Consider the following 25,398-nt stretch of genomic DNA (forward strand, 5'->3'; position numbering starts at 1 on the left):
CACCCTTGGCATCGGGCTCCCAAACCCCTCTTCTTGTTGCCATACTGACTGTTTTTTTGCTTCATGAATGGAACCCTGTTCAGGGTGAAACCCAGGCAGAGGGAGGCACCGTGATGGAAATCAGGAGGCCCACCCAGATTCCTCCCTTGGCTTGGAACTAACTTCTGGGCAAGGAGTGGGAAGACTCTTCCCAGCTGGTGGTGAAACATGAAAATGTCTCCCTAAGTGGTACAGACAAGGAGTCATGTATCCATTCATTTGTCCCATCACCTGACAAAGACCTCCAGACACTGTGCTTGGTGCCAGGGATGTGGAGATGAGAAAGGCGTGGTGTCTCTGGGATGGACCAATCCTCCTGAAATCCAGGGACATGTGGGTGCCTTCTTGTCTTGGAGGGCTCACCATCCAAAACAAACCCTCTAAGGGTTTCCAGGGGAATGAATACCATGATGAAAAGGGCCCAAAAACCCACTGATTTCCTGAGGGGAGAGGAGATCAGAGGAAGCAGGGTAACAGGGAAGGAGAAAGGCTTCTGGGAGATGGGAGAGCCCTGGGCCTTGCAGCTGGAATTGAGCCCTTAACCTGCCCTATATTGAGTTCCTACCTGTGCTGGACACTGTGAGGGGAGCTTAACATGCAGCAGTGAAGAGTTCATAGTTGCTTCACTTTATAGGTGAGGAAATTGAGGCACAAAAAGGTCAGGAAGAGAAATATGGGTGATAATTGGTCCAAAGGACTGGGTTGGTAGAGATTGAAGCCAGTAATAGAGCCAGGTGGGGATGTTCTTAAGGACAAGGACCCACTTAGGCTGGAGGCACGTGCCCACATGGGGCCTGGGATGCTGAAGGCAAGTCTTCCTGAGAGGTTCCTGGAGGTCCTTCACCATCAGAATGTGATGAGTGTACTGGTTAGGACTCAGTGCTCACCCGTGACAGAAACCTACTTGGGCCAATAGCAGAGTTTGTTGTAAAGACTGAGGGAGTGACTGTCTCAGGCAATCCCAGGGTACTGGTCTAGACTGCTTGGAAGGGATGGAGACTGGGGCAAAGTAGAAACAAGCTTGTTGTTCAAATAGTAGCAAGAGGGCAGTGAGGCTGGAGTAAAGTGAGAGGCTGGTCAGTGGAGGAGACCAACTGGGTAAGGTGGGGCACAGCCAGACCACAGAGTCTTTCAAAGCCTGGGGAAGGGTTTATTCTGAGGGTGGCAGGAAACCACTGGGGAATGACACAGTCCATTTCATGTTTCTAAACCATCACTCTGGCTGCTGCCTGGGTAGATGGCAGGGGATGAGGAGATGGCCTGAGCCCAATGGCAGGCCACAGTCCACTGATAGGGGACAGGCACTGTGATGGTCAATTTTATGTGTCGGCTTGATGACGCCATGGTGCCCAGTTGTTTGGTCAAACACCAGTTTTGATGTAGCCATGTAAAGGTATTTTTTAGACACACATCTAAAAAATACCTTTACATGGCTACATCAAAACTGGTGTTTGCCCAAACAAGCAGTAGACTTTGAGTAAAGTAGATCCTCCATAATGATCATTGTCCAATCAGCTGAAGGCTTTACGAGCAAAGACAGATTCCCTAAGGAAGAAGCAATTCTGTCTTGAGATTGTAGCATGAAAACCCTGCCTGTGTTACCAGCCTGCCTGGCCTGCCTTGTGGAATTGGACTCAAGACTGCTATGTTATCTTTTACCTGAATTTTCAGTCTGACAGCTTACCCTACAGATTTTTTTTTTTTGGGGGGGGGGGGGTACGCGGGCCTGACACTGTTGTGGCCTCTCCCGTTGCGGAGCACAGACTCTGGATGCGCAGGCTCAGCTGCCATGGCTCACGGGCCCAGCCGCTTCGCGGCATGGTGGGATCTTCCCAGACCGGGGCATGAACCCATGTCCCCTGCATTGGCAGGTGGACTCTAAACCACTGTGCCACCAGGGAAGCCCACCCTACAGATGTTGACTTTGGCAATCCCTGAAATCAAATGAGCCAGTTCCTCTAATCAATAATCAATACCTCTCTCTTTCCCTGCCTCCCCGTTCTGTTTCTCTGGAGAACCCTGACCAATCTAGTTACTTACTGAGTGGGTGCTCAGTAAGTGTCTTTGTGTTCTGGGTCCAACCCTTGGGCTATATTTTCCAAGTCAGAGTTGTCTTTGGGTTCCGTGGGGAATAAGTGAGCAGAGAAGCACAGGCCCACCTCCTGGGGAGTTCACAGTTGGTTGGTTCCACCGCACGCACACACACACACAGGAAACAATTAGATAACTTTACAGGCAGGATTTCATTAAAGCCAAAATGTGTGGAGCAGTTACTTTCCACCCATGAAGCAGGCCCTCTGTGGTGGTGCCTTGCAGTTCTGTTCTGCAGCTTACCTGGCAGGAAGGGGAAGCAGAAGTTGCCCTTGGAAATAGTGCCTCTGGCCTGGGCTGCTCATTGGAATAACTGGGGGAGGCTGAAAAAATACTACCTTGGGGTTCGGATTTAATTGTTCTGAGGTTTGGCTTGGGCATCTGGATGTTGAAAAGCTCTGAAGCCTGAGTTGAGAAGTACTGCCTTAAGACATTGTGATTAGGTGCTTCTCACCTGTAAAGAGTTAAAGAGAATTAGGACAGGATTCAGGAAACAAAGGTCTCCAAGGCATTTTCTGCCAGCTCCCTGTTTTTGTAAATAAAGTTTTATTAGAACACAGTCACACCCATTTTTTTAATGTTTTGGCTACTTTTGCTAAAACAGCAGAATTGAATGTTGCGAAAGAAAGTGTCTCACCTGCAGAACCTAAAATATTTACTATCTAGCTCTTTACAGAAACAGTTTGCCAACTGCTAAACCAGGCAGTAATGCGTTTTCAAGGATGTGGATGGTGTGGGAGAGGCTGAGCCACCATTAAAAGGAAAGCATACATTCATTCCTTGGGTTGAGATACTACCTCAGAAGCCTTCTTAACACATATAGGCAGTCACACCAATCAGTTAGAGAGAGCACACAGACTGAAGCCTTTTTGTCATCTCTTGATATTTCTTGTTGAATCTGAAGCTTTACCCTACTTGGTGATAGGAGTCTTAGCTGAGTCAATGAGAAGACCTGAGCAGTTGGATTCTACAGTTGGTAGAGGGGTGGAGCAATGAATTCTTTTCCTTGATGGCATCCCTATCAAAACTGAAGACTGGGACTTCCCTGGTGGCACAGTGGTTAAGAATCTGCCGGCCATTGCAGGGGACACGGGTTCGAGCCCTGGTCCAGGAAGATCCCACATGCCGTGGAGCAGCTAAGCCCGTGCACCACAACTACTGAGCCTGTGCTCTAGAGCCTGGGAGCCACAACTACTGAGCCCAAAGCCACAACTACTGAAGCCCATGCTCTGCAACAAGAGAAGCCACTGCAAAGAGAAGCCTGCGCACCACAACAGAGTAGCCCCCGCTCGCCGCAACTAGAGAAAGCCTGTGCGCAGCAACAAAGACCCAGTGCAGCCAAAGAAAGAAAGAAAGAAAGAAATAACTGAAGACTGACATGTTCTGTGACAGTGGTGTTGAAGGAGAGGGAGTCCATGGCAGGGGGTTGCCCAGGTGGCTCTTGGGGGAGCTGCAGGGTCATGGAAGTATCACAGAGCTCCTGCCTTGTATTCTTCATCTTAAGGTGATTAGCACAGACCAGAAATTCCAGGAGCTTCTGGAGTCACCTTTACCCCATACTCTGGACACAGTCTTCTGTCTGGATTTGTGACAGAGGCCATAAAGCAGTATGACCTTCGTCTCCTACAGCTTTCCTTCTCCAGGCCATAGGAGACACTGCTTACAGCATGATCTTCCTAACCTGCTGAGAACTTTCCCTGCTGCCATAGGACCTTGAAGAGTTGACTCTGAATACAGGTCTGTGGAAATGCAGCTCAGGTGAGAGACCTGGTAACCACAAGGATTTGGACATTGGTCCTTTCATCAGTTAGGCAACCAATAAATGCCAGGGGCTGGAGATACAACAGTGAGTAAAGAGACACAATTCTTGTAGTTGCAGAACTAGTCTCATGGGGGAGTTGCATTGATAAAGCAATCATGTGAGTATTTGTCATGTGGCCCCTACGGTAAATGCTGAGAAGGACAACTGCATGATCAGCTATATTTGAGGAAGGCTGTATATAACACCTCTCCCCCAAGACATTCAAAGTGCACATAGAGTACTCTCTAAATGAATTAAAGGCCTTGAGAATTCCTGAAATGAAAAATCTCTTTGCCTTTTCTAAAACCCCAGCTTCTTCCCCAAACTTTGTTCACCATGACACACATTCAGAAAAATTATTCCTTATCAGTATTCCATGGAATGGCTTTCTCTTACACAGATCATATACTTTGGAAATGCTGCTTTGGGACGCTGCAGAGAAGTGCTGCACCCAGGGGTACACAAAATGAGCCACTGGGATGCCCAAGAAGAGTACATTGCTTTTATTTCTATTCACTGTAATTTCTATTATAATTTTTATAGTATAATATGCACATGTTAGTATAATGGTAGGTAGTACACATGAGCTATAAATATGTAGGGAGATGCTACTCAAAAACTTTTTTTAAGGAGACTTTATTTTTTTTAGAGCAGTTTTAGGTTTACAACAAAATTCAGAGGAAGGTACAGAGTTTTTCCATATGCTTCTACACATGCATAGCCTCCCACATTATCAACATCACTCACCAGAATGGTACTTTTTTCTATATCAAGGATGAACCTACATTGACACATAATCACCCAAAGTCCATAATTTACCTTAGGGTTCACTCTTGGTGTTTTATATTCTGCGGGTTTGGACAGATGTATAATGACAAGTATTCATCATTATAATCAATATCATTATCAGTAATATACAGACTATTTTCATGGTTCTAAAAAAATAAAACCTCTCTGCTCTGCCAATTTATTCCTCTCCCCACCACCCCTGGCAAACACTGATCTTTTTATTGTCTCTACGGTTTTGCTTTTTCCAGAGTGTCATATAGTTGGAATCATACAGTAGCCTTCTGAGATTGGCTTCTTTCACTTAGTAATATGCATTTAGGTTCCTCCATGTCTTTTCATGGCTTGATAGATAATTTTTTTTTTTTTAGCACTGAGTAATATTCCATTGTCTGTCTCTACCACAGTTTATTTACACATTCACCTATTGAAGGACATCTTGGTTGCTTCCAAGTTTTGGCAATTATGAATAAAGCTGCTATAAACATCTGTTTTCAGGTTTTTGTATGGACATAAGTTTTCAACTCTAAATGCCAAGGAGTATGATTGCTGGATTGTATAGTAAAAGTATGTCTAGTTTTATAAAAAACCGCCAAACTGTCTTCCAAAGTGACTGTACCGTTTTGCATACCCACCAGCAATAAATGAGAATTCCTATTCCTCTAAGTCTTTGCCAGCATTTGGCGTTGTCAGTGTTCCAGATTTCAGCCATTCTAATCGGTGGTATTTCATTGTTGTTTTAATTTGCATTTCCCTAATGACATATAATGTGGAGCATCTTTTCTTATGCTTACTTGCCATCTGTATAACTTCTTTGGTGAGATGTCTGTTCAGGTCTTTTTAGCCCATTGTTTAATCAAGTTGTTATTTTTCTTGTTAAGTTTTAAGAGTTCTTTGTATGTTCTGGATCACAGTCCTTTACCACATGTGTCTTTTACAAATGGTTCCTCCCAGTCTGTGGCTTCTCTTCTAATTCTCTTGGTATTATCTTTCACAGAGCAGAAGTTTTTAATTTTAATGAAACCCAGTTTATCAGTTATTTCTTTCATGAATCATGTCTTTGGTGTTGTATCTAAAAAGGCATCACCATACCCAAGGTCATCTAAGTTTTCTCTCATGTTATTTTCTAGGAGTTTTATAGTTTTGCATTTTATATTTAGGTCTATGATCCATTTTGAGTTAAATTTGAAGGGTATAAGGTTTTTGTTTAGATTCATTTTTTTGCATGTGGATGTCCAGTTGTTCCAGCACCATTTGTTAAAGAGACTATCTGCTCCTTTGTCCAAGATAAGTTGACTGTATCAATATTTATGGGAGTGTCTATTTCTGGGCTCTCTATTCTGTTCCACTGATCTGTTTATTCTTTCACCAATACAGCACTGTCATTATTGCTGTAGCTTTACAGGTAGTCTTGAAGTCCTCCAACTTTGTTTTTCTTGTTTAGTATTGTGTTCAAATACTTCTTAATGAAAGTAATGCTTGATTCCTTCCAGCCAGAGGTTTTTTTTATTTCTGTGTCTTGAAAATCTCATAACACCCTCCTGCAGGGGTAGACAAACTACAGTCCACAGGCCAGATCCTTTTTGTAATTTTGTAAATCTTTGGTAAATAAAGTTTGACTGGAGCACAGCCAGGCCCATTACTTTATGTACTGTCTGGCCACTGTTGTGCTACAACAGTAGTGTAGAGGAGTTGTGACAGACTCTTTAACATGCAAAGCCTAAAGTATGACTGTCTGACCCTTCACAGAAAACATGTTCCTACCCCTGCCGCACTGAGTCACTTTTAGACACTTACTCATTGGACTACTTCATCCTAAGTTGGTGCCAAGCCAGGTTTGGGGAAACAGCACACCTACCATTTTGTTCCTGGTGTTTTCTTTGCCACATTTCCTCCCTTGGATTAGTTTCCTTTGTGCCCCATCACACTTGGTAGGTGATCAGATATACTCAAAAAAGAACGAATTTACTCCCACCTCCTGGGTGACATGGACTCAGAAATACTGAGGTGACTTAGACTTAACACATCTCTTCCTCTCTCCTGTGGGCAAAGTTACTGAGCCTCATAATTACAGCAATGAATTCCAAGGACCGAGAAGTGATTCTTCTTGTTTGCACTGAGTCAGCCTTTTCAAAATCAATACAGAATGGACAAATGGATTTAGGGAGGAGTAGAACACACAGTCTTCTGTGGTGAAGGATGGGCACCATTGAGCAAAATCCTGCTTATGTTTTCATGCTTCCTTCAGTTGCATTCTGGGTTGTGCAGGTTATTCAATTAAATGGCAGTTTTGAAGCTGTCTCTGGAGAGCCTATGAGTGAACCATAATGGCACTGGCCTTGATCAAGCAGGCTGGGCTTTTTTGTTAATTTATATGTTTTCATTTCTCTTAAATAAATACCTAGGAGTAGAATTTGCTGGATCATATGGTAGATACATGTTTAACTTTACAAGAAGCTGTGAATGGTTTTCCGAAGGGTTTGAAAGGTTTTATATTTCCATGAGCAATGTATGGGATTTCTGGTTATTCCACATCTTTGCCAACATTTAGTATTTTTAGAAAATTTAGTATTAGCTAGTGGGTGTAAAATTGCATTTTGGAGCAATGATGGAGTTTTATTTTGCACTTCTCTGATTAATGATGTTGAACACTTTTTGGCCATTTGTATACTTTCCTTTGTAAGGTGTCTGTTCAAATCTTTTGCCTATATTTTAATTGGTGTTTTTTTTTTTATTTTTTTTTATTTTTTTTAATTGGTGTTTTAAGTTGTGTTACAGGAGTTCTTTACATATTCTGGTACAAGTTATTTGTCAGATATATGTATTATGAATACTTTCCCCTCAATGACGGCTTTACTATTTGTTTTATTAATAGTGAATTTGATGATCAGAAGTTTTCAGTTTTCATAAAGTCCAAATTATCAGTTTTAAAAATTGTGTTTTCCATAACCTAAGAAATCGTTGCTTACCTGAAGGCAGCTGAAGTTATTCATCATTTTTTGGTTTTGTTTTTTTAAATATTATAGATTTAGCTTTTTCATTTAAGTCTTTCAGCCATCTTGAATGAATATGTGTATGTTGTGAATTAGGGGTTGAGGATGTTGTTTTCATATGGTTAGTCATATGTTCCACCACAGTTTGTTGAAAATACTTTCCCCATTGAATTATCTAAGCACCTTTATTGAAAATCGGTTGACTGTATCTGTGCGGCTTTATTTCTGGACTCTCTTCAGTTCCGTTGACCTGTTTGTCTGCTTTAATGCCAATACCACACCATTTTGATTAAATAAGTTTAGAGTAAGACTTAAATTCAGGAAATGTGAGTCATTGGACCTTTTTCTTCTTTTTAAAAATTGTTTTTGATATTCTAGATCCTTTCCATTTCTCTATAAAATTACAATTAACTCAGCAGTTCCTACAAACAGCCTGTTGAGATTTTGATTGAGATTTCTTTGGAGTTTTAGATCAATTTGGGAAGAATTAACATGTGAATACTGAGTTTTCCAATCCTTAAGCACAAGGTATATCTCTCTATTTATTTAAGGCTTCTTTAATTTCTCCCATAAATATTTTGTAGTTTTCAGCATACAGGTATCACACATGTTTTTAAAAATTCATACCTAAGTATGTCAAGCTTTTTATGCTATTGTAAATGCTATCATTCTTCCAGTTGTTCTTTGTTAGTACAATGAAATATAATTGATTTTGGTATATTGATCTTATAGCCTGTGACCTTGCTAAACTCAATAGTTACAGTAGATTATGTGCATTCTTTAGGGTTTTCTACATAGAAAGTCATGTTGTCTGCAGAAAAAGATAGCTTTTTCCCTTTCCAATATGTATGGCATTCATTCACTCATTTACTCATTCATTCATGCAATTTACTGCATTTGCCAGAACCACCTGTACAATGTTGAATTGAAGTGATAAGACATAATTGCCTCGTTACTGATCTTAGGAGAAAAATGTTCAGTGTTTCGTCATGAATATAATGTTAGCTGTAGGTTTTATATAGTTGCTCTTTATCAGGTTGAGGACTTTTTATCTTATTTTAAATTTCCTGATAGTTTTTATGATGAACAAAAGTTGGATTCTTTCAAATATGTTTTCTGCATTTATTTGGTCATATGATTTTTTTTTTTTTTTTGCGGTATGCGGGCCTCTCACTGTTGTGGCCTCTCCCCTTGCGGAGCACAGGCTCCGGACGCGCAGGCTTAGTGGGCCATGGCTCATGGGCCCAGCCACTCTTCCCGGACCGGGGCATGAACCCGTGTCCCCTGCATCGGCAGGCAGACTCCCAACCACTGCGCCATCAGGGAAGCCCGGTCATATGATTTTTTAAAAAAAATTCTGTTAATATGGTGAACCGTGTTGATTGATTTTTCAAATGTTAAACCAACCTTGAATTCCTGGGATAAATACAACTTGGTAATGATGGATTGTCCTTTTAATGATAGGGGATTTAATGTGATATTTTGTTAAGATTTTTGATCTAGATTAATGAGTGATATTAGCATGTAATTTTTCCAGAAATTGTTCTTGTTTGGGTTTGGTGTCAGTGTTATGCTGCCCTCATAAAATAAGTTGGGACGTATTCCTTCCTCTAATTTTTTTGTAAGAGTTTATGTAAGATCGTTTGTACTTTTTCCTTATGTATTTGATAGAATTCATTATTTAAGTCATCTGAACCTGGAGTTGTTTGTTTTATCATGGCTGTTAATTGTGAATTCAATTTCTCTTGTATACATAGGGCCAGTCATATTTTATATTTCTTTTTGTGTCAATTTTGGTAATTTCAGTTATTCAAGGAATTTGACATTTAACTCAAATTGTCAAATATTGGTATAAAGTTGTTTATATTATTCTCTTATCATTTCATTATCTGTCAGCTCTTTAATAATGTTTTCTCTTTCATTCCTGACTCTAGTATCTTGTGCTTTCTTACTTTTTTATTCATCAGTCTAGCTAGGGTTTTATACTTTTGATATCATTGATTTTTTTCCCCTGTTACTTGTTTTGTTTTATTGGTTTCTGCTTTTATCTCTATTATTATTGTTATTATTATTATTTTTGACTGCATTTGGTCTTCATTGCTGCACGTGGGCTTTCTCTAGTTGTGGCAAGCGGGGGCTACTCTTCATTGTGGTGTACAGGCTTCTCATGCAGTAGCTTCTCTTGTGGAGGAGCACGGGCTCTAGGCATGCGGGCTTCAGTAGTTGCAGCACGTGGGCTCAGTAGTTGTGGCTCGGGGGCTCTAGAGTGCAGGCTCAGTAGCTGTGGCACACAGGCTTAGTTGCTCCATGGCATGTAAGATCTTCCCGGACCAGGGATCGAACCTGTGTCCCCTGCATTGCCAAGCAGATTCTTAATCACTGCACCACCAGGGAAGTCCCTATCTTGACTACTTTATTCCTTCTTTTAACATTCAGTTTTATTTGTTCTTGTTTTCTATCTTCTTAAGGTAGTATCTTAGACTATTCATCTTAAAAATTTCTCCTTTTCTATGATAAACTTTAAAATCTATAAATTTTTCTCTAATTTCTGTTTCAGTTACATCTTACAAATATTTTTTTATTATCATTTATTTCAAAATATTTTACAACTTTTTCTGTCATTTTCTTCCATGGTACATGTATTATTAAGGAGTGTGTTGTTTAATTTCAAAATCTTTAAGATTCTTCTAGATATCATCTTTTCTTAGATGTTGTTGATATTTTTTGTATCATTATCATATACTGAATTCCCACTGTTATGATCTGGAAGAGAATGTGTGCTCTATAGTTGCTAGGTGTGGAATTCCTTAAAGTCAATTAGCTTAAGTTGGTAACTAGTGTTGCTACATGACCAACACCCAGTAAAAATCCTTAGCACTGAGTCCTTTTTTTTTTTTTAAATAAATTCATTTTATTTATTTATTTTTGGCTGCATTGGGTCTTCGTTGCTGTGCGTGGGCTTTTTCTAGTTGCGGCGAGCGGGGGCTACTCTTTGTTGCAGTGCATGGGCTTCTCATTGCAGTGGCTTCTCTTGTTGGGTGCAGAGCATGGGCTGTAGGCGCGCAGGCTTCAGTAGTTTTGGCTTGCGGGCTCTAGAGCACAGGCTCAGTAGTTGTGGCACACGGGCTTAGTTGCTCTGTGGCATGTGGGATCTTCCCCGACCAGGGCTTGAAGCTGTGTCCACTGTACTAGCAGGCAAATTCTTAACCACTGCACCACCAGGGAAGCCCCAGCACTGAGTCTTTGTTGAGCCTCTCTGGTAGGCAACCTTTCAAATGTATTGTCATCCATTCATTGCTGAAAGAATTTGTACATCTTATGTAATTGTGCTGGGAGAGAAATCTTGGGAAGCTCACATCTGGATTCCTCTGGACTTTGCCACATGCGTCTCTTTTCCTTTGATGATTTTGCTTTATATCTTTTCACTGTAATGAATCTTTTCAAAGAACCAACTTTTAGTTTCATTGATTTCCTGATTTCAATTTCATTGATTTCTGTTCATCAAAATTTTTTAAAAAGTGTTTTTTTTCCCCTTCTGCTTACTTTGGATTCAATTTTCTTTTCTTTTTCTAGTTTCCTAAAATAGAAGCTTAGGCGATTAACTTTAGGTCTTTTTTTCTTTTCCAATACATCCATTGAATGCTGTAAATTTCCCTGTAAGCACTGCTTTTGCTGCATCTTGCAAATTTTGACAGGTTATATTTTGATTTTAATTTAGTTTAAAATTTCTCTTGAGACTTATTCTTTGACCCATGTATTATTTAGAAATATATTGTTTAATCTCCAAATATTTTGGGATTTGTCCAGCTGTCTTTCTGTTATTGATTTCTAGTTTAATGTCAGTGTGGTCTGAGAGCACATTTTGTATGATTTCTATTCTTTTAAATTTGTTAAGGTGTGTTTTATGGTCCAGAATGTGGTCTGTCATGGTGATCGTTCCATGTGAGCTTGAGAAAAATGTATATTCTGTTGTTGTTGGATGAATTAGTCTATAGTCAATTAGATTCTGTTGCTGTGCTGTTCAGTTCAAACTGTATCCTTACCAGTATTCTGCCTGATGGATTTATCAGCTACTGATAGAGGGGTACTGAAGTCTTCAACTTTAGTAGCATGTTATCTGTTTCTTCTTGTAGTTCTATCATTTTTTCCCCCTCACATACTTTAATATTCTGTTATTAGGTGCATACACATTAAAGATAGTTATGTCTTCTTGGAGAATTAACCCCTTTATCATTATGTAATGCCAATCTTTTTTGCTGATAATTTTCCTCGCTTTGAAGTCAGCTTTTTCTGAAATTAATATGGCCACTCTGGCTTTCTTTTGATTAATGTTAGCATAGTATATCTTTTTCTATCCCTTTACTTTTAATCGACCTGTTCTTTATATTTAAGGTGAGTTTCTTGTAGACAGCATATAGTTGGTTCTTCTTTTTTATCCACTGTGACCATCTCTTTAAATCTATTTAGACCGTTCACATTTAAAGTGAGCATTGGTATAGTTGGATTAATATGTACCATACTTATAACTGTTTTCTATTCATTGCCCTTGTGTTTTTTTTGGTCTTCTACTCTTTTTATGCCTTCTCTGGTTTTAATTGAGCATATTACATAACGTAGTATTTTCTCCTTCCTTGGCATTTATACTTCTTTTAAAAATTTTTTTAGTAGTTGTTTTATAGTTTGCAATATACATTTACAACTAATTCACGTCCACTGTCAAATAATCTTGTACCACTTCATGGGTAGTATAACACTGTGCTATTCATTTCACTTATCCATAACTATAATAATCCAATTTGTTGCTATTATTATTTTGATCAAACTATTTGTCAGGTCAGTTAAGAATAAGAAAATTAAATATTTTACTTTCATTTATTCCTGTTGTAACACTCTTTTCTGGGTTTCTGACCTGTGTAGTTTTCCCTCCCTTTAATGAAATTTTAACATTTTTTGCAAGGCAGGTCTATTTGCAACAAATTTCTTTAATTTTTGTCTGAAGAAGTCTTTATTTCTTTTTCACTTTTGAAGGATAATTTTTCTAGATTCTAGAATTCTAGGTTGGTAGGTCTTTTCTTTTTATTTTTGCGGTACGTGGGCCTCTCACTGTTGTGGCCTCTCCCGTCGCGGAACACAGGCTCCGGATGTGCATGCCCAGCAGCCACGGCTCACGGGCCCAGCCGCTCCGCAGCATGTGGGATCTTCCCGGACCGGGGCACGAACCGTGTCCCCTGCATTGGCAGGTGGACTCCCAACCACTGAGCCACCAGGGAAGCCCGGTAGGTCTTTTCTTTGAACATTAAGTATTTTGTGCTACTCTCTTCTTGCTTGTATGTTTTCTGAACAGAAGTCTGATGTAATCGTTGTCCTTGTTCCTCTGTAGGTAAGGTTTTTTCCTCTTTTTGGCTTACTTTAAGATTTTCTCTTTGTCTTTGATTTTTGCAGTTTGGATATGACACGCCTAGGTGTAGTTTTTTCTTTTTTTCAATATTCATGTGCTTGATTTTCCGTGGACTTCTTGGATCTGTGGTTTGGTGTTTGTCATTAATTTTGGAAATATTACTTCAAATATTTCTTCTGTTCCCTTTTGTCTTTCTTCTCTGGTATTCCCATTACACTACATATCTGTTATACTTTTTGTAATTGTTCTGTGGTTTTTGAATATTCTATTCCTTTTTTCCCATTAATTTTTTTCTTTGCTTTTCAGTTTGGGAAGTTTCTACTGACGTGAGCTTCTGGCTCACTGATTATTTCCTCAGCTGTATCCAGGCCGGTGATGACCCATTGGCATTCTTCATTTCTATTATAGTGTTTTTGATTTCTAGCATTTCTTTTTGATTATTGCTCTTAGAATATTTGTCTCTCTACTTATCTGTCTGCTCTTACCTGTTTTCTACTTTTTCCTTTAGTCCCCTTAGTATTTTTTTTTTTTTTTTTTTTTTTTTTGAGTTGCGGAGCACAGGCTCTGGACGCGAAGGCTCAGAGGCCATGGCTCACGGGCCCAGCTGCTCCGCAGCATGTGGGAATCTTCCCAGACCGGGGCACGAACCCATGTCCCCTGCATCGGCAGGCGAACTCTCAACCACTGCGCCACCAGGGAAGCCCCCCTTAGTATATTAATTACAGTTGTTTTAAATTCCTGCTCTGATAATTCTAACCACACCTGCCATCTACCGTCTTGCAGTACCGCACAGCAGTTAAGTGCACAGGCTCTGGAAATAGAGTGTCTGTGTTTTAATTCTGGTTCTGCTTATTGGTGGTGTAATCTTTGACAGCATACATAAATTCTCTCTACCTCAATTTCCTCATTTGTGAAGTTAGAATACTCATAAAACCTACTTTATAGAGTTGTTAGGAGAATTGAATAAGTTAACATATGGAAAGCACTTAGAACAACAAGTATGACTATCTAATATATTATATATTGACTTAATTTTTGTTGTTTTCCAGTCTCCTTCTATTTAAAGGTAGGCTGAATAAAGGCAGGGTCTGTCTTCAAACTTTAAAGGATTAAAATGTTTTGGGGCAGTTTTCTCTATATTCACATAAGGAAGTACTAAGCAGCTTCTTAAATTTATGTTTTTCAAGAGTACTTAATGACACTGGGAAATAGTTATATGATGCTATCACACCTGTGCAAAAGCAGCCGTAGATGCTGTGAAAGACTTACAGATTACGTGACTAGAGCAGGATCCACAAGTGTAGGGAACAGACCGCCCGCAACCATACCCAGGTCTGTCTGAGTTCACAGCCTTCTTCCCTAAGCCACATGTCATGTTTTTTGACTTTCTCTTTCAGTATGAATACTTCAATGCCGTGCTGATAAATGAAAGGGACAAAGATGGGAATTTTTTGGAGCTGGGGAAGGAATTCATCTTAGCCCCAAATGACCATTTTAATAATTTGCCTGTGAACATCAGCCTGAGCGACGTTCAAGTGCCAACGAACATGTACAACAAAGGTAAGGCTCACTGCTGCTGCTCCTTTTGGAGGGTAGAGAGGGCAGGACGTGAGGGGCAGGGCTGGCTGGTTTGGGATATCATGCTTTTTTGAAAAACAGTTATAAGCTGGGTGTGTCAGGCACCAGCTGGATAGGTGAAGTGTGTGCCTGTTCTGCCTGGACACTCTGGGCTTGCTGTTTTCCTGGCTCCTGTTTGCATCAGGCCCTCTAACTTGTAGTCCAGGGGTTGGCAAACTTTTTCTTTAAAGGGCCAGATAGTAAATATCTTACTTAGGCTTTGTGGGCCACAGAGTCTCTGTTGCAACTACTCAGCTCTGCTGTTCTGGCACAGAAGCAAGCATACATAGGTAATATGTCAATCAGCAGATAATATGTAAATTGGCTGGTTCCAAGAAAACATTTAATCTACAAAAACAGATGGCCGCATTGGACCGGCAGGCGCTAGCGTACAGAGCCTTCTCTCTTCTTCCTCCCCATTCCTTGTGATGGTATCTGAGGGTTCTGGAGTTCCTAGGGTTACCATGGAATCACTGTGGTCGTAGAGTACAAAGCAGCATGAGTCTTAATGAGGCTCCCTGTTTTCAGGCTTGTGTTCCTCAAATCCAGTCTTTTCATGGATTCTAGAGTTCTTTTCCCCAAATTCCCATCTGCCCCTTTGAATTGGGATTATAATAGCCAAGGACTGGGCTCTGGCAGCAGACGGCCTCTGATTAGATCCTGAGTTCCATTTCTTACTGGCTGTGACCTTGAAAGGCTGAGACCACCTTGTCTCTTTAGACCTTAGTTTCCTTACATTCTAGGATGTGGATAATAATCGCATCTACCTCATGGGGTGGTTGTGAGGATGAAACAGATGATGAGTACAAAGGGTTTAATTGAGGACGTTACTTTCCTCATCCTCACCATTACGGAGTAGGAGTTTGCTCTGCTTTGTCATACCTGGGAGGATCCTAAACAAAGAGCTGTCTTCCCCCCCAAAATAAATTAGAAAGCTGTGGCATCTTCAAAGTAAAAATCTACTCCATTATAAGCTATTGATGTTTTAGAAATATCGGGGGCCAGTTTCAGCATCACAGGCAGGAAAGCAGTGGTCATGAGACAGGCTCTGGGCTTGAATCCTGCTCATCCTTTTGCTGGCTCTGTAATCTTAAACAGGTAACTTTTCCTCCCCGAGCCTCAGTTTCCTTCTTTGTAAGATAGGGATAAGAATACTGCCTCCCTCAGGGGGTTATTGTGAGGATATGAAGTGATGCCTACGCATCTTCAGCACAATGTTGCTCGTGGAAACTGCCTAGTGCATCTTAGCTATCATTATTATCGGGAAATAACATGAGTATAAATTGCATTTCTAAATTGTTCTAGGTTACTGTTTAAAGAGCTTGGTCAGTGATTAAAGAGCTTCCAACTCACCATGTCTGTAGTGTTCTTCTCGTACCTGTCCTTTGGGTCTGGATATCTAATGTCTCCCTTTCGTGGTTGACCTGTTACCCGTCCTTAATGTTCTGTGAGGCAGCACCCCATCCATTAATTATTCTGATGGTTATTGGGGCCCCTGTGGTGAACCAGATGCAGCCCCTTCCTTGAGAGGTTCATAGCGAACTTAGGGACCAGACAGGTAAAAGAGATCATAGGATACCGTGTGTCACCTGCTGGCCACAGTTACTGAAGGACCGGGGCAGTGGGAGCTCCAGGGAGGGGACCTGACCCCTTGCTCCTGCGAGCTGCCACACGTTTTTCTTTTCTCTCTCTCAGAGAAAGTGATGTCAGTCCAAGTTGCCCCTAGTGAGCTCTGGATTGGACTGTATCCTGTGACCTAATCTTCACTTTGGACTCTTCCTCAGAAAACAAATTCCTAAGAACCCAAGCCTTAGAGGGCTGAGCTCAGCTTTGTCCAGTGGAGTTTAGTCCTCCAGGGAGATCCTGCCAGATGAGAAGGAAACCCCCTTTTGTGCGGTGTGTCTGCAAAAAGACCATTCTCTCAGCATTAAATACATTCTCAACGGAAGATGAAAAGTTCAGATTTTACAGAGCAATTCCAGACATAAAACAATTCAGAATGATCTTTTAAAATATGGCAACTGCTTCCAGTTTGCTTGAACCATTAGCCCCATTATAGAGATTTAATTGCACCTTGAGCTTTAAAGGCATAATTGTACCTTTCCATGGTGGCAGCACTAGGGGACCAGCACTGCCATTGATCACACAGACTGCAAGTCTCTCTAGGCAGAATCATAATAGATAGTCAGATTTCTTGAGCCATAGAGGTAGATAATTTTATTTAACGTCATCCTCAGCACCCCTCATGAGGTCTGCCTACCACCCCTACTCAGACACAGTGGTCCCCCAGCCAGGCAGTGGGTCATGGGCTAAAGCCCCCAGGCACTGTGTCTTGTTTCTGCCAGGCAGTGAGTAGCTGCCCAAGGAAGAGAGCAGGGGACTTCAGGAAAATTCCTGTCTCATTCTACCTAATTCAAACCAGCCCCAAATAGTCTTTTTTCTTTTCATGTTGCAGAAATGTATTTCATGTTTAGAGTGCTCTCCAGCTCAGATCTAGTTATTGATGACATGTACTTAAAACACATGCTCAGAGATTGGTCACTAGCTGAGATGTTCCTGGGTTAGAAATCTTGCCCCCAACAAAGGAAACCAGTACAGGGGGCCATGCTCCCCTGGCAGCTTGAACCCCCATGGGCACATAGCAGAGTGGTTTGATATGATACTTGCTTAGGAGCTGCTGTGTGCTGTGCTCTTGGGCATAACTTCTAGGCATAGATGAAACTTGCTGATAAAATCTACCTCTTTTCTGCAATCTGCTTTTCTTTTGCTTCCTCGGCAGGGCCTTGCAACCAGGCTGTTCAGCCAGGTCAGCGCTCACCTCTGTGCTTGAGGTGCCTTTCTCGAAGGCGCTGACAGAAATTGCAGGCTCAGAGTTGGTGACATGAGGGCAAACTGACCTATTGGCCACGAGAATTTAAAGAGACATATGTCTGGAGTCTAGAAATGTGTCTTAGGGTCCTCATGGTGCCTGATGTAGCAGCTTCTTCCTGAAACCAGCAGATGTTCGCTGAGTGGCTGCTCTGGCATCCCTGACCAGCGAGTCTTACCATCTGTTGAGACATCTTTGGAGACTAGCTGCCCGTGCCTTAGAAGCTGTGAACAATCCATTTCCTCTAGGAGTAAAGCATGGGTCAGGATGCTTTTGTGAGACCTGAGGATGGTCTGACAGTGGATTCAGATAAAGCTGAACTCTTTAATTTCTAGGCTGAAGTGGTATAAAATTTACACAGGCACATATGTAGGTACACATACACACCTACACATACACAATGTGTGTGTGTTTGTGTATCTGGGTATGTGTGTGTTTGTATATGTGTGTATGAAAGAAATATGCTCTGCCCTCAACCTATCCCTTCATCCCTGCCACTCACCTCTGTCTACCCAGGTGAGAGCCCCTTCTGTTCACTGAGTACACCTTTCTCTTTCCTCCATTGTATCTTGTTGTTCATTTCTGTTATCCCTGCCTCCCTGTTTATTGCTTATCCAAATGCTCATTCTTAAGAAACAGCTCAGTACAACCTCTTCAATTCCGTTACGCTTTTGTTTTGTAAGTGACTCTGGTCCTTTGTTCTGGTATCACTTTGTTCTAGAAGTACATTGCATGCATTCTTTTACTTCTCCAAGGGCAGGGGCTCTGCTGATTCAACCTGCTTGGTGCCCTCCTTTGCCCCCGAGCACCATGCTCTTTACATAATGGGTTTTCTACAGTGGATGAGGTAGGGAATGCCACCTGGGCTGTCATTTTTCCATGGTGCCTGCAAGCAGCAGAAACATACCCTGGCTGACTTAAATGGAAAAGATACTTTTTTTTTTGCAGTATGCGGGCCTCTCACTGTTGTGGCCTCTCCTGTTGCAGAGCACAGGCTCTGGATGCGCAGGTTCAGTGGCCATGGATCACGGGCCCAGCCGCTCCGCGGCATGTGGGATCCTCCTGGACCAGGGCACGAACCCATGTCCCCTGCATCGGCAGGTGGACTCTCAACCACTGCGCCACCAGGGAAGCCCGAAAAGATAATTTTTGAAAGGACATTGGGTGGCTCACAGGCTCTCCCAGAAAGTTAGAGAATAAGTCTTAGAAAATGGTCATGAGAGAGGGCAGCCAGGGGCCAGAGCCACAACCAGAGCCAGCCTGGTAAGGACCGCCTGCCACTATGGCTGACACCAGCCATGCATCTGTGACTACATGAAATAGCTGTGCCTCATTTTCCTCATTCAGAAACTGGAGATAATAATCCCAGTCACCTTCTCAGGGGGTTTTGGTGAGGATTAAACATTGAGAAGGCCACCCAGTACACAAGCTTAGGCAAGTTTTTCTTTCCTTCCATTCCTCAGCATCCTTAGCTGTCAAATGAGTGTGACAGTACTGACCTTATAGGATTATCATGAGCACAGCAAGAATAATGCTCGTGTGGGTTGGGGTGCAGTGGCTAGCCCACTGACCTTGTCTCTTGTCACCTGCTGGAGGGGAAATAAGACCCATGTCATGCGGTTGCAGTTAGATAGCACAGGTAGCCTTTCAGAGTGTCTGGTACTCGATGAAGACCCGTGCATTCTGTTGTGATTATCACTGTATTAACTTGTTCAATTCTCACAGGCAATTACGGTTAAGACAGGAAGAACTTGAACTCAGAGGGAGTAACAACAGGTCAAAGGTTCCCCAGCTGGTAGAGGCAGGATTAGAACCCAGCATTTTCATTACTTGTGTCCTCTCTGGACCACACGCCACCCCAGTGCCTGGGCTGCTGGTCTGTGAGCCATAAGGGAAAACACAATACTTTGGCTCCCAAATATTTTTGTTTTAAAGTGGTTGAAATCCAAGAACTGGAAATTGGCCAGAGTTTGACCCTAAACTTCTGCTTCTTTTGTCTCATGTGATTGCTAAAGAACACAAAAGGGCAGTTTCGGTGATTCTGTGTTGTTTTGGGGTTTTTCCTCTTTCTCCTTATCCCATTTTGCTTCCCCGCCCTCCTCCTCCCCATAACTGTGCTGTAACCATGGTGCTGTCGAGACAGAGGAAAGACATGATAAAAGTGGAAGGAAAAAGGTGATGGCTTAAAAATGTGTCCATAGATAACATTAAACACAAATGATTCTATAGTTTGGCTGGGGGAGAGAGGGGAGGGAAAGAATCCTGTAGCATGTCAGTGTTTTAGACCCAAGCAGAAAAGAGGCAAAAGTAGTAGCTTTATTCTCCAGTAGTTTTAGGCTGGATAAAGGAAAATGTGAATTTTAGAAGTTAAGCAGTTTAAACTGTGGTATCATTTTACCACTGTGGCCTCAGTTTATTTCCTTCTGCAGCCCCTTGAGGGAGGTTAGGCAATATTCTCATCTCCGTTTTTCAGATGAAGAAACTAAATGTCAGGGAGGCCAAGTCACATAGGTAGGAAGGTCCATGGCAAGTGGACCTGGATTTTCTGATGAGGAGTCCAGCTTACTTGGCTGCCTCTCTGACCATGAGCTCTGAGAGGATGGGTACCTATTCCCTCAAGTGTCTGGGGCTCAGTTACTTCTGGGTCACCTTGGGATCTCGGAACTTTTGCCCAGGCTGAGAACCCCAGCCCTGGGCCCATCCATCACCAGCCTTCCTTCTGAAGCTCCAACTCTTCCTGGGCCCTGCTCCTTGTAGTGAGACCCCAGACCCTTCTCTGGCTGTGCCTCCTCTTCCCTCCGTGATACCCAGTGTCATAACTCCAATGAGTTGAGGTTCCCATGTGAGCTGGGAAGAGGTGCTGACTCATGTAGCGTCTGCATATATCAGCCCTGCAAACATCCTTGATGTGACTATCTGCTTGGGACAGAAAGTGGGACATAGCAGGGAGGACAAGCAGAATATTATTGCCTCTATAAAGTATTCGCTCATCTATTCGTTCATTCCTTCCTTCATTCATTCATCAAATGTTGACTGTGCCAAGCTCTAGAGATACGCCCACAACTAGGAAAGACGTGGGCCCTGCTCCTTGAGCAGAGTGGGAAGACAGATGCTGAACAAGTCATGATCAGGTGACGGGCAGGCAGAGTATGGTGCTAAGGGGCATGTAGCAGGGGGCCAGGCCTGGTCCTGGGGCTCCAAGAAAGCCCTCCCTGAGAGGAGGTAGAGAGGAAGGAGTTAGACGGGAAGGGAGTGGTTGGGACGGAAGCATGTCCAGCAGAAGGACTAAACAGTGAGCAGGTGTCAGGGGGGCGGGCATGGGGCTGGGATGCTAACAATGAGGGAGTGTGGTGTCCAAGGGGACTTGGGGTGGGGAGGAGTCAGAAAGGTTAGGCTATGGGGCCTCCAAGGGCTGGCCAGGTGGTGAGAGGCTGTGAAGGCCATCAGAAGCTCATGGAAACCACGGAGACAGGTAAAATATGGTTGAGAGCTTTGCTGGGAAGAGGTCTGCAGAGGAACACTGGGCCCAGACACTGAGGAAGAGGGAAGAAGGGAGAGGAGGAGGAGTCCAGGGCCTGGTGCGGAGAAGGCCCAGTGGAGAGGAATGGTGTGTGGCCCAGACTGGATGGTGAAGGTGCAAGCCCTTGGGCATTGGGCCCCAGAGAGTGAGCTCCAGCAAGAACATCAGCTCCACCAGGGCAGGGACCTTCTCTGTGTTCTTCTCTGATGACTTGCCAGCCTCAACATGGTACCTTGCACCTAGTAGGTGCTCAATAAATACTTGTTGCCAGGTGAGCAAATGAATGAAGGGAGTAGTTTAGAAAAACTTCTCACTTGGTTCTCGTACAGGTGAAGAAAAGACACTGGGAATAGCTCTCAGTCTTGATTCCCTTTCCTCCACCAGTAATGGAGGGCCTGGGAGAGGTTCACTGCTTGGCAGAGGTGGAGTGAGGTGTGAATTGCAGGGCATGACTGAGGCCACCCCTTCATCTTCTAGACATCCCAGGAAGGTGCCCAGTCAGGCCAGCATGGGCTGCAAGCTCTCCTGTGTATGGGGGCCCAGCCCCTGAAGATGAACACAGGTCCAGGAAAGGGGAGACCCAAAACCACCACTGTAGAGACTGAGGAACCAACCTGTGTGTTACAATCCAGTAGGTTCTTCTGAAAATCCCAAGAAAGGGGAAGGTCTAGCCTGGCGGACTTGGGTCCCGGGCTGCCGTAGGGATGGGCAGGATTGCTGGGTTTGGATTTGTCAGATGTCTCAACCTATTTTTCCAGTGCTGGGTTTGATAAAATGCAAAATGCATTTTGCCAAGCACTTTTCCCCTTAATTACATGTGTATATTTTAAGGGAAATTTAATCCATATGTTTCTGATTCATTTACATGGAAATCATTAAGAGGTTGTTTTCTAGGAGCCATTTGATGTGCAAGAAGGCTCATGAACCTTTTTAAAAGCTGTGTTTAAAAATTGTTTCTTTCTTTTCCCTTTGCTTGGGGGTATGTGTGTGTACGCACCTGTGTGAGAGAGAGGGAGTGAGAGAGAAGGGGGGTGGTGGAGAGAAAGAAGGATAGAAAGAAAGAAACTGACTCCAGGATGTCAAAAACAAATATGGACTCTAAATGGTTTGTTTTCTCCTTCGAATTCTGAGCTAAACACTTGGAGTAGGCTAGACTCTTGCTTTTACATCTATTTTCGGCACTAACTGAAGGTGATGGTGCTATGGCCATAAGTTGGAATCTTGAGTAAGGATCAGAGGATCAGGCCTGTACAGACTACTTTGCTTCTAGCGAAGGACATTCGGGACCCTCCCCATCACATGGCCCTTTGGCACCTGCAGGCCCCCCACGGCCAGATGAATGTTCCCAACCCTGTTTCATCAGTGAGAGCACGACAGGATAAGAGTGTTTGGCCAGGGGCTTCCCTGGTGGCGCAGTGGTTGAGAATCTGCCTGCTAATGCAGGGGACACGGGTTCGAGCCCTGGTCTGGGAGGATCCCACATGCCGCGGAGCAACTGGGCCCGTGAGCCACAACTACTGAAGTGACCCCACAGTTGTTATCCCAAAGTACTCATCATTTTTCTCTTCTAGTTTGGAAATTATATTTTTATGTCCTAGAGTGACTATCTCTGTCTTAAAATTCACCATTTGAGTGGCTGAGTTCAAGTTCTTTTGGTAGTTCTTTCACATTTCTGACTGTGTGTGTGGGCATAGCACAAACATAAGTCTGTGAAGATGTGTATCTGTGTACACATAGGTTTGGGTCTCTATTATCTCATCAGAGGTGGTGTTAGTGGAAAGAGGATGTCCTGTGGCTCGCTGTGGCCTCTGCTTAGGCTTATGTTTAACCCAGATGTTGAACTTGTTTAATGAATGAGTGAATGAGCTGATTACTTACTGAGAGGCATACTCTGTACTGAGCACCTTAGCTGCAGTATCTCACTTACCACTACCCGGTGTGTTGCAGGCAGCAGGTAGGGACTGCCATCCTCCACAACCTACTGTGAGAGAATTCTAAACCAACCTCCCACACTCTGTTCTAGGGTCAGGTCTGGCGTGTTAAATGGGGTGAAACTCAAATGCATGACTTCAGGTGCTGGTGGATGGTTTCCTGAAAAGCAAGTGAGAAGGGAGTTCCCACTAAGGCTCTCTGAAACACTTTCCTGTCCCTCTGGTCCCCTTTCACCCTGGTACTGACCTGTACATTCCCCATTGTCCCTGTCCTGAATCATTTCCAGACTCTTTTCAGAACCACTGGGGAGCCTCTGGAGTGTGGGAGGCCTGGACTTGCCTCGAACTGCTGTGAGTGCCAGCTCGGTGGTCTGGGGAAAAACGTTTCATGCTCTGAGTCTCAGTCTCCCCATCTGTAAGGTGTGAAGGGTCATTTTGGGCATTAGCAGAGGTAAGGGTGCGGGCCCGGCGCAGCATCCATACCTTGGGACACTTGATTGACACACGCTGACTCCTCATGTCAAACTGTCTCCAGCTCCTGCTCCTGGGGGCAGGGGCGGGGGTTCCATGTGGCACTGCCCAAGCCCAGCACACACTTGCCCTTCTCTTCAGCACTGTTTGCAGGATGACGTGCAAATCGTCACAAACCGACACTGGGCTTCTGCCCTCTTTCACTGACCTCCCCTTTCCACCTCCTCCGGGTTGTGAGATCAGGACTCTGACTCCCTGAATGCCTACCCCTGGGCTCTGCCCTCCCCCCAACCTGCTCTCCTCTTGCAGAGCTAGGCTTCCCCTTTCCTGACAGCGCCGCTTCCTAGAGCCTGGTCTTGCCCTCTGGTCTCAGCCCTCCTCCCCAGAACAGTCACCTGTCCTTCTTTTATGTCCCCATGGTTTGGTGCTTTCCTTTTCACTTGGCTCTCTCCCCCTTGAACTTGGAGGCAGGGGCTGTGTTTTCTTCATCCCCTTTGGAACTTAGCACCAGGGCTGGAATAGAAAAGATCTTCCACAGATGTTTCTTGAACCTGCGTCACTATATGAGTACTTTAGTCCTATGCTACTATAGGTCATGACAAACAGATTGCTGGGTTTCTTTTTTCTGCTTTTGGTTTGTCAATTCTACTTCTCTGTGCATTTGATTTTTGGGGGATGGGGTTCCCTTTGAAGACAATAGTCTTAGATGTATGTCTAATGAGATAATACTACTTTCAGGGTCTTTTAATATGTTTGCATTTTTTATTATCTCTTTTTTCAGAATAATAGAAATCAGGATGGAGCCTTGCGATTGGTAGGAGCTGAATCTAGGCTAGAGGAATTCTAAAAGGAGGGGCCAGGTCAGTAAAGGACAATGCAGGAGCAGAAATGATATACTAACAGTGTTTTCTTTTTTCACCTGGTGTCTTGACATTTGTGAAATGTCACAGTGAATAGTAGAGAGTCAGAGTTTGTAGGTGATTTGTTTTTCTTTTCTTTTCTTTTTTTTTCTTTTTTTTTTTTTTTGATGACTTAGAGGGAATTGAAGGTCATTCCTATGCTAACATCACATTTAGGTGCTTACTTTCCAATCTGTATTTTGATTGGGAGGGAGGGACCATCTTCAGCACTCTGGAAATGACAGCAGTGAATGTTGCAGCCTGGGCTCATGGTCAGATGTGTTCCAGTGGGGAAAATCGTTAAGAACCACTATCCCTGGACTGACTCAATCAGCCATGCTATGCCACAGGTGCCCAAGAATGAGAAAGAGATTACTTTGCTGAGGAAATGCAGGTAGGCCCTTCAGGATTTGGGGAAAACAGGGGAGACACACAGAGAGTCCTGCAGTCGGCCCTGGGCTCCTCAGCAGCCCTCCCTGGCCTGCGCTGGGTTGGTCAGGGGCTTGTTCAGGGGCGTGGGATCTGGGTGTGAGTGTGATGTGTGGTGATTGCCTTGATGCTGACCCTTGCCACCACAAGGGCTCAGGCTATGCTGTTTGCTCATCTGTTAAGTACTCATTATGGTAACACCTATTTCATAGGGTTTGTGAGGATTAAATGAAAACAATGCATATTAAATCCTTAGCCCTGTGGCTAGTGGGTGGTAAGAGCTTACTAAGAGTGACTTAGTACTGTTATAAGAATGATGATAGTGTAAAGCCCACAATGGCATGGCCTATGCCTGGGAGTATCTATGACACTGAACAAATTGACATTCTTTTTCCTCCTGCACCTTGGAAACCCTTTTATCACTGGAGTTGTACATCAAGAAATTCAATGAACAGAAAACAGTGTGGAGCCAGAGTTGCTTGGGGTTGGGAAGCCCATGAGTATCTTCTGCATACGGCCAGTCCCTGATACTTGCGCCCATCTTCCCCCTGCTC

At 43.2% G+C, this 25,398-nt stretch overlaps 1 protein-coding gene across 1 annotated transcript in view; it reads left to right on the top strand.

Moving 5' to 3' along the window:
* Positions 1-25,398, top strand: part of CACNA2D3 (calcium voltage-gated channel auxiliary subunit alpha2delta 3) — a 772,424-nt gene that overhangs the window by 289,619 nt on the left and 457,407 nt on the right. The window contains exon 5 of the mRNA XM_024746438.1: positions 14,506-14,668. Coding sequence (XP_024602206.1) covers positions 14,506-14,668 — 163 coding nt within the window. The remainder of the gene's footprint in view (positions 1-14,505; positions 14,669-25,398) is intronic.

The sequence above is a fragment of the Neophocaena asiaeorientalis genome, unplaced genomic scaffold, assembly GCF_003031525.2.
Source record: "Neophocaena asiaeorientalis asiaeorientalis breed wild unplaced genomic scaffold, Neophocaena_asiaeorientalis_V1.1 scaffold251, whole genome shotgun sequence".
NCBI lineage: Eukaryota > Metazoa > Chordata > Mammalia > Artiodactyla > Phocoenidae > Neophocaena > Neophocaena asiaeorientalis.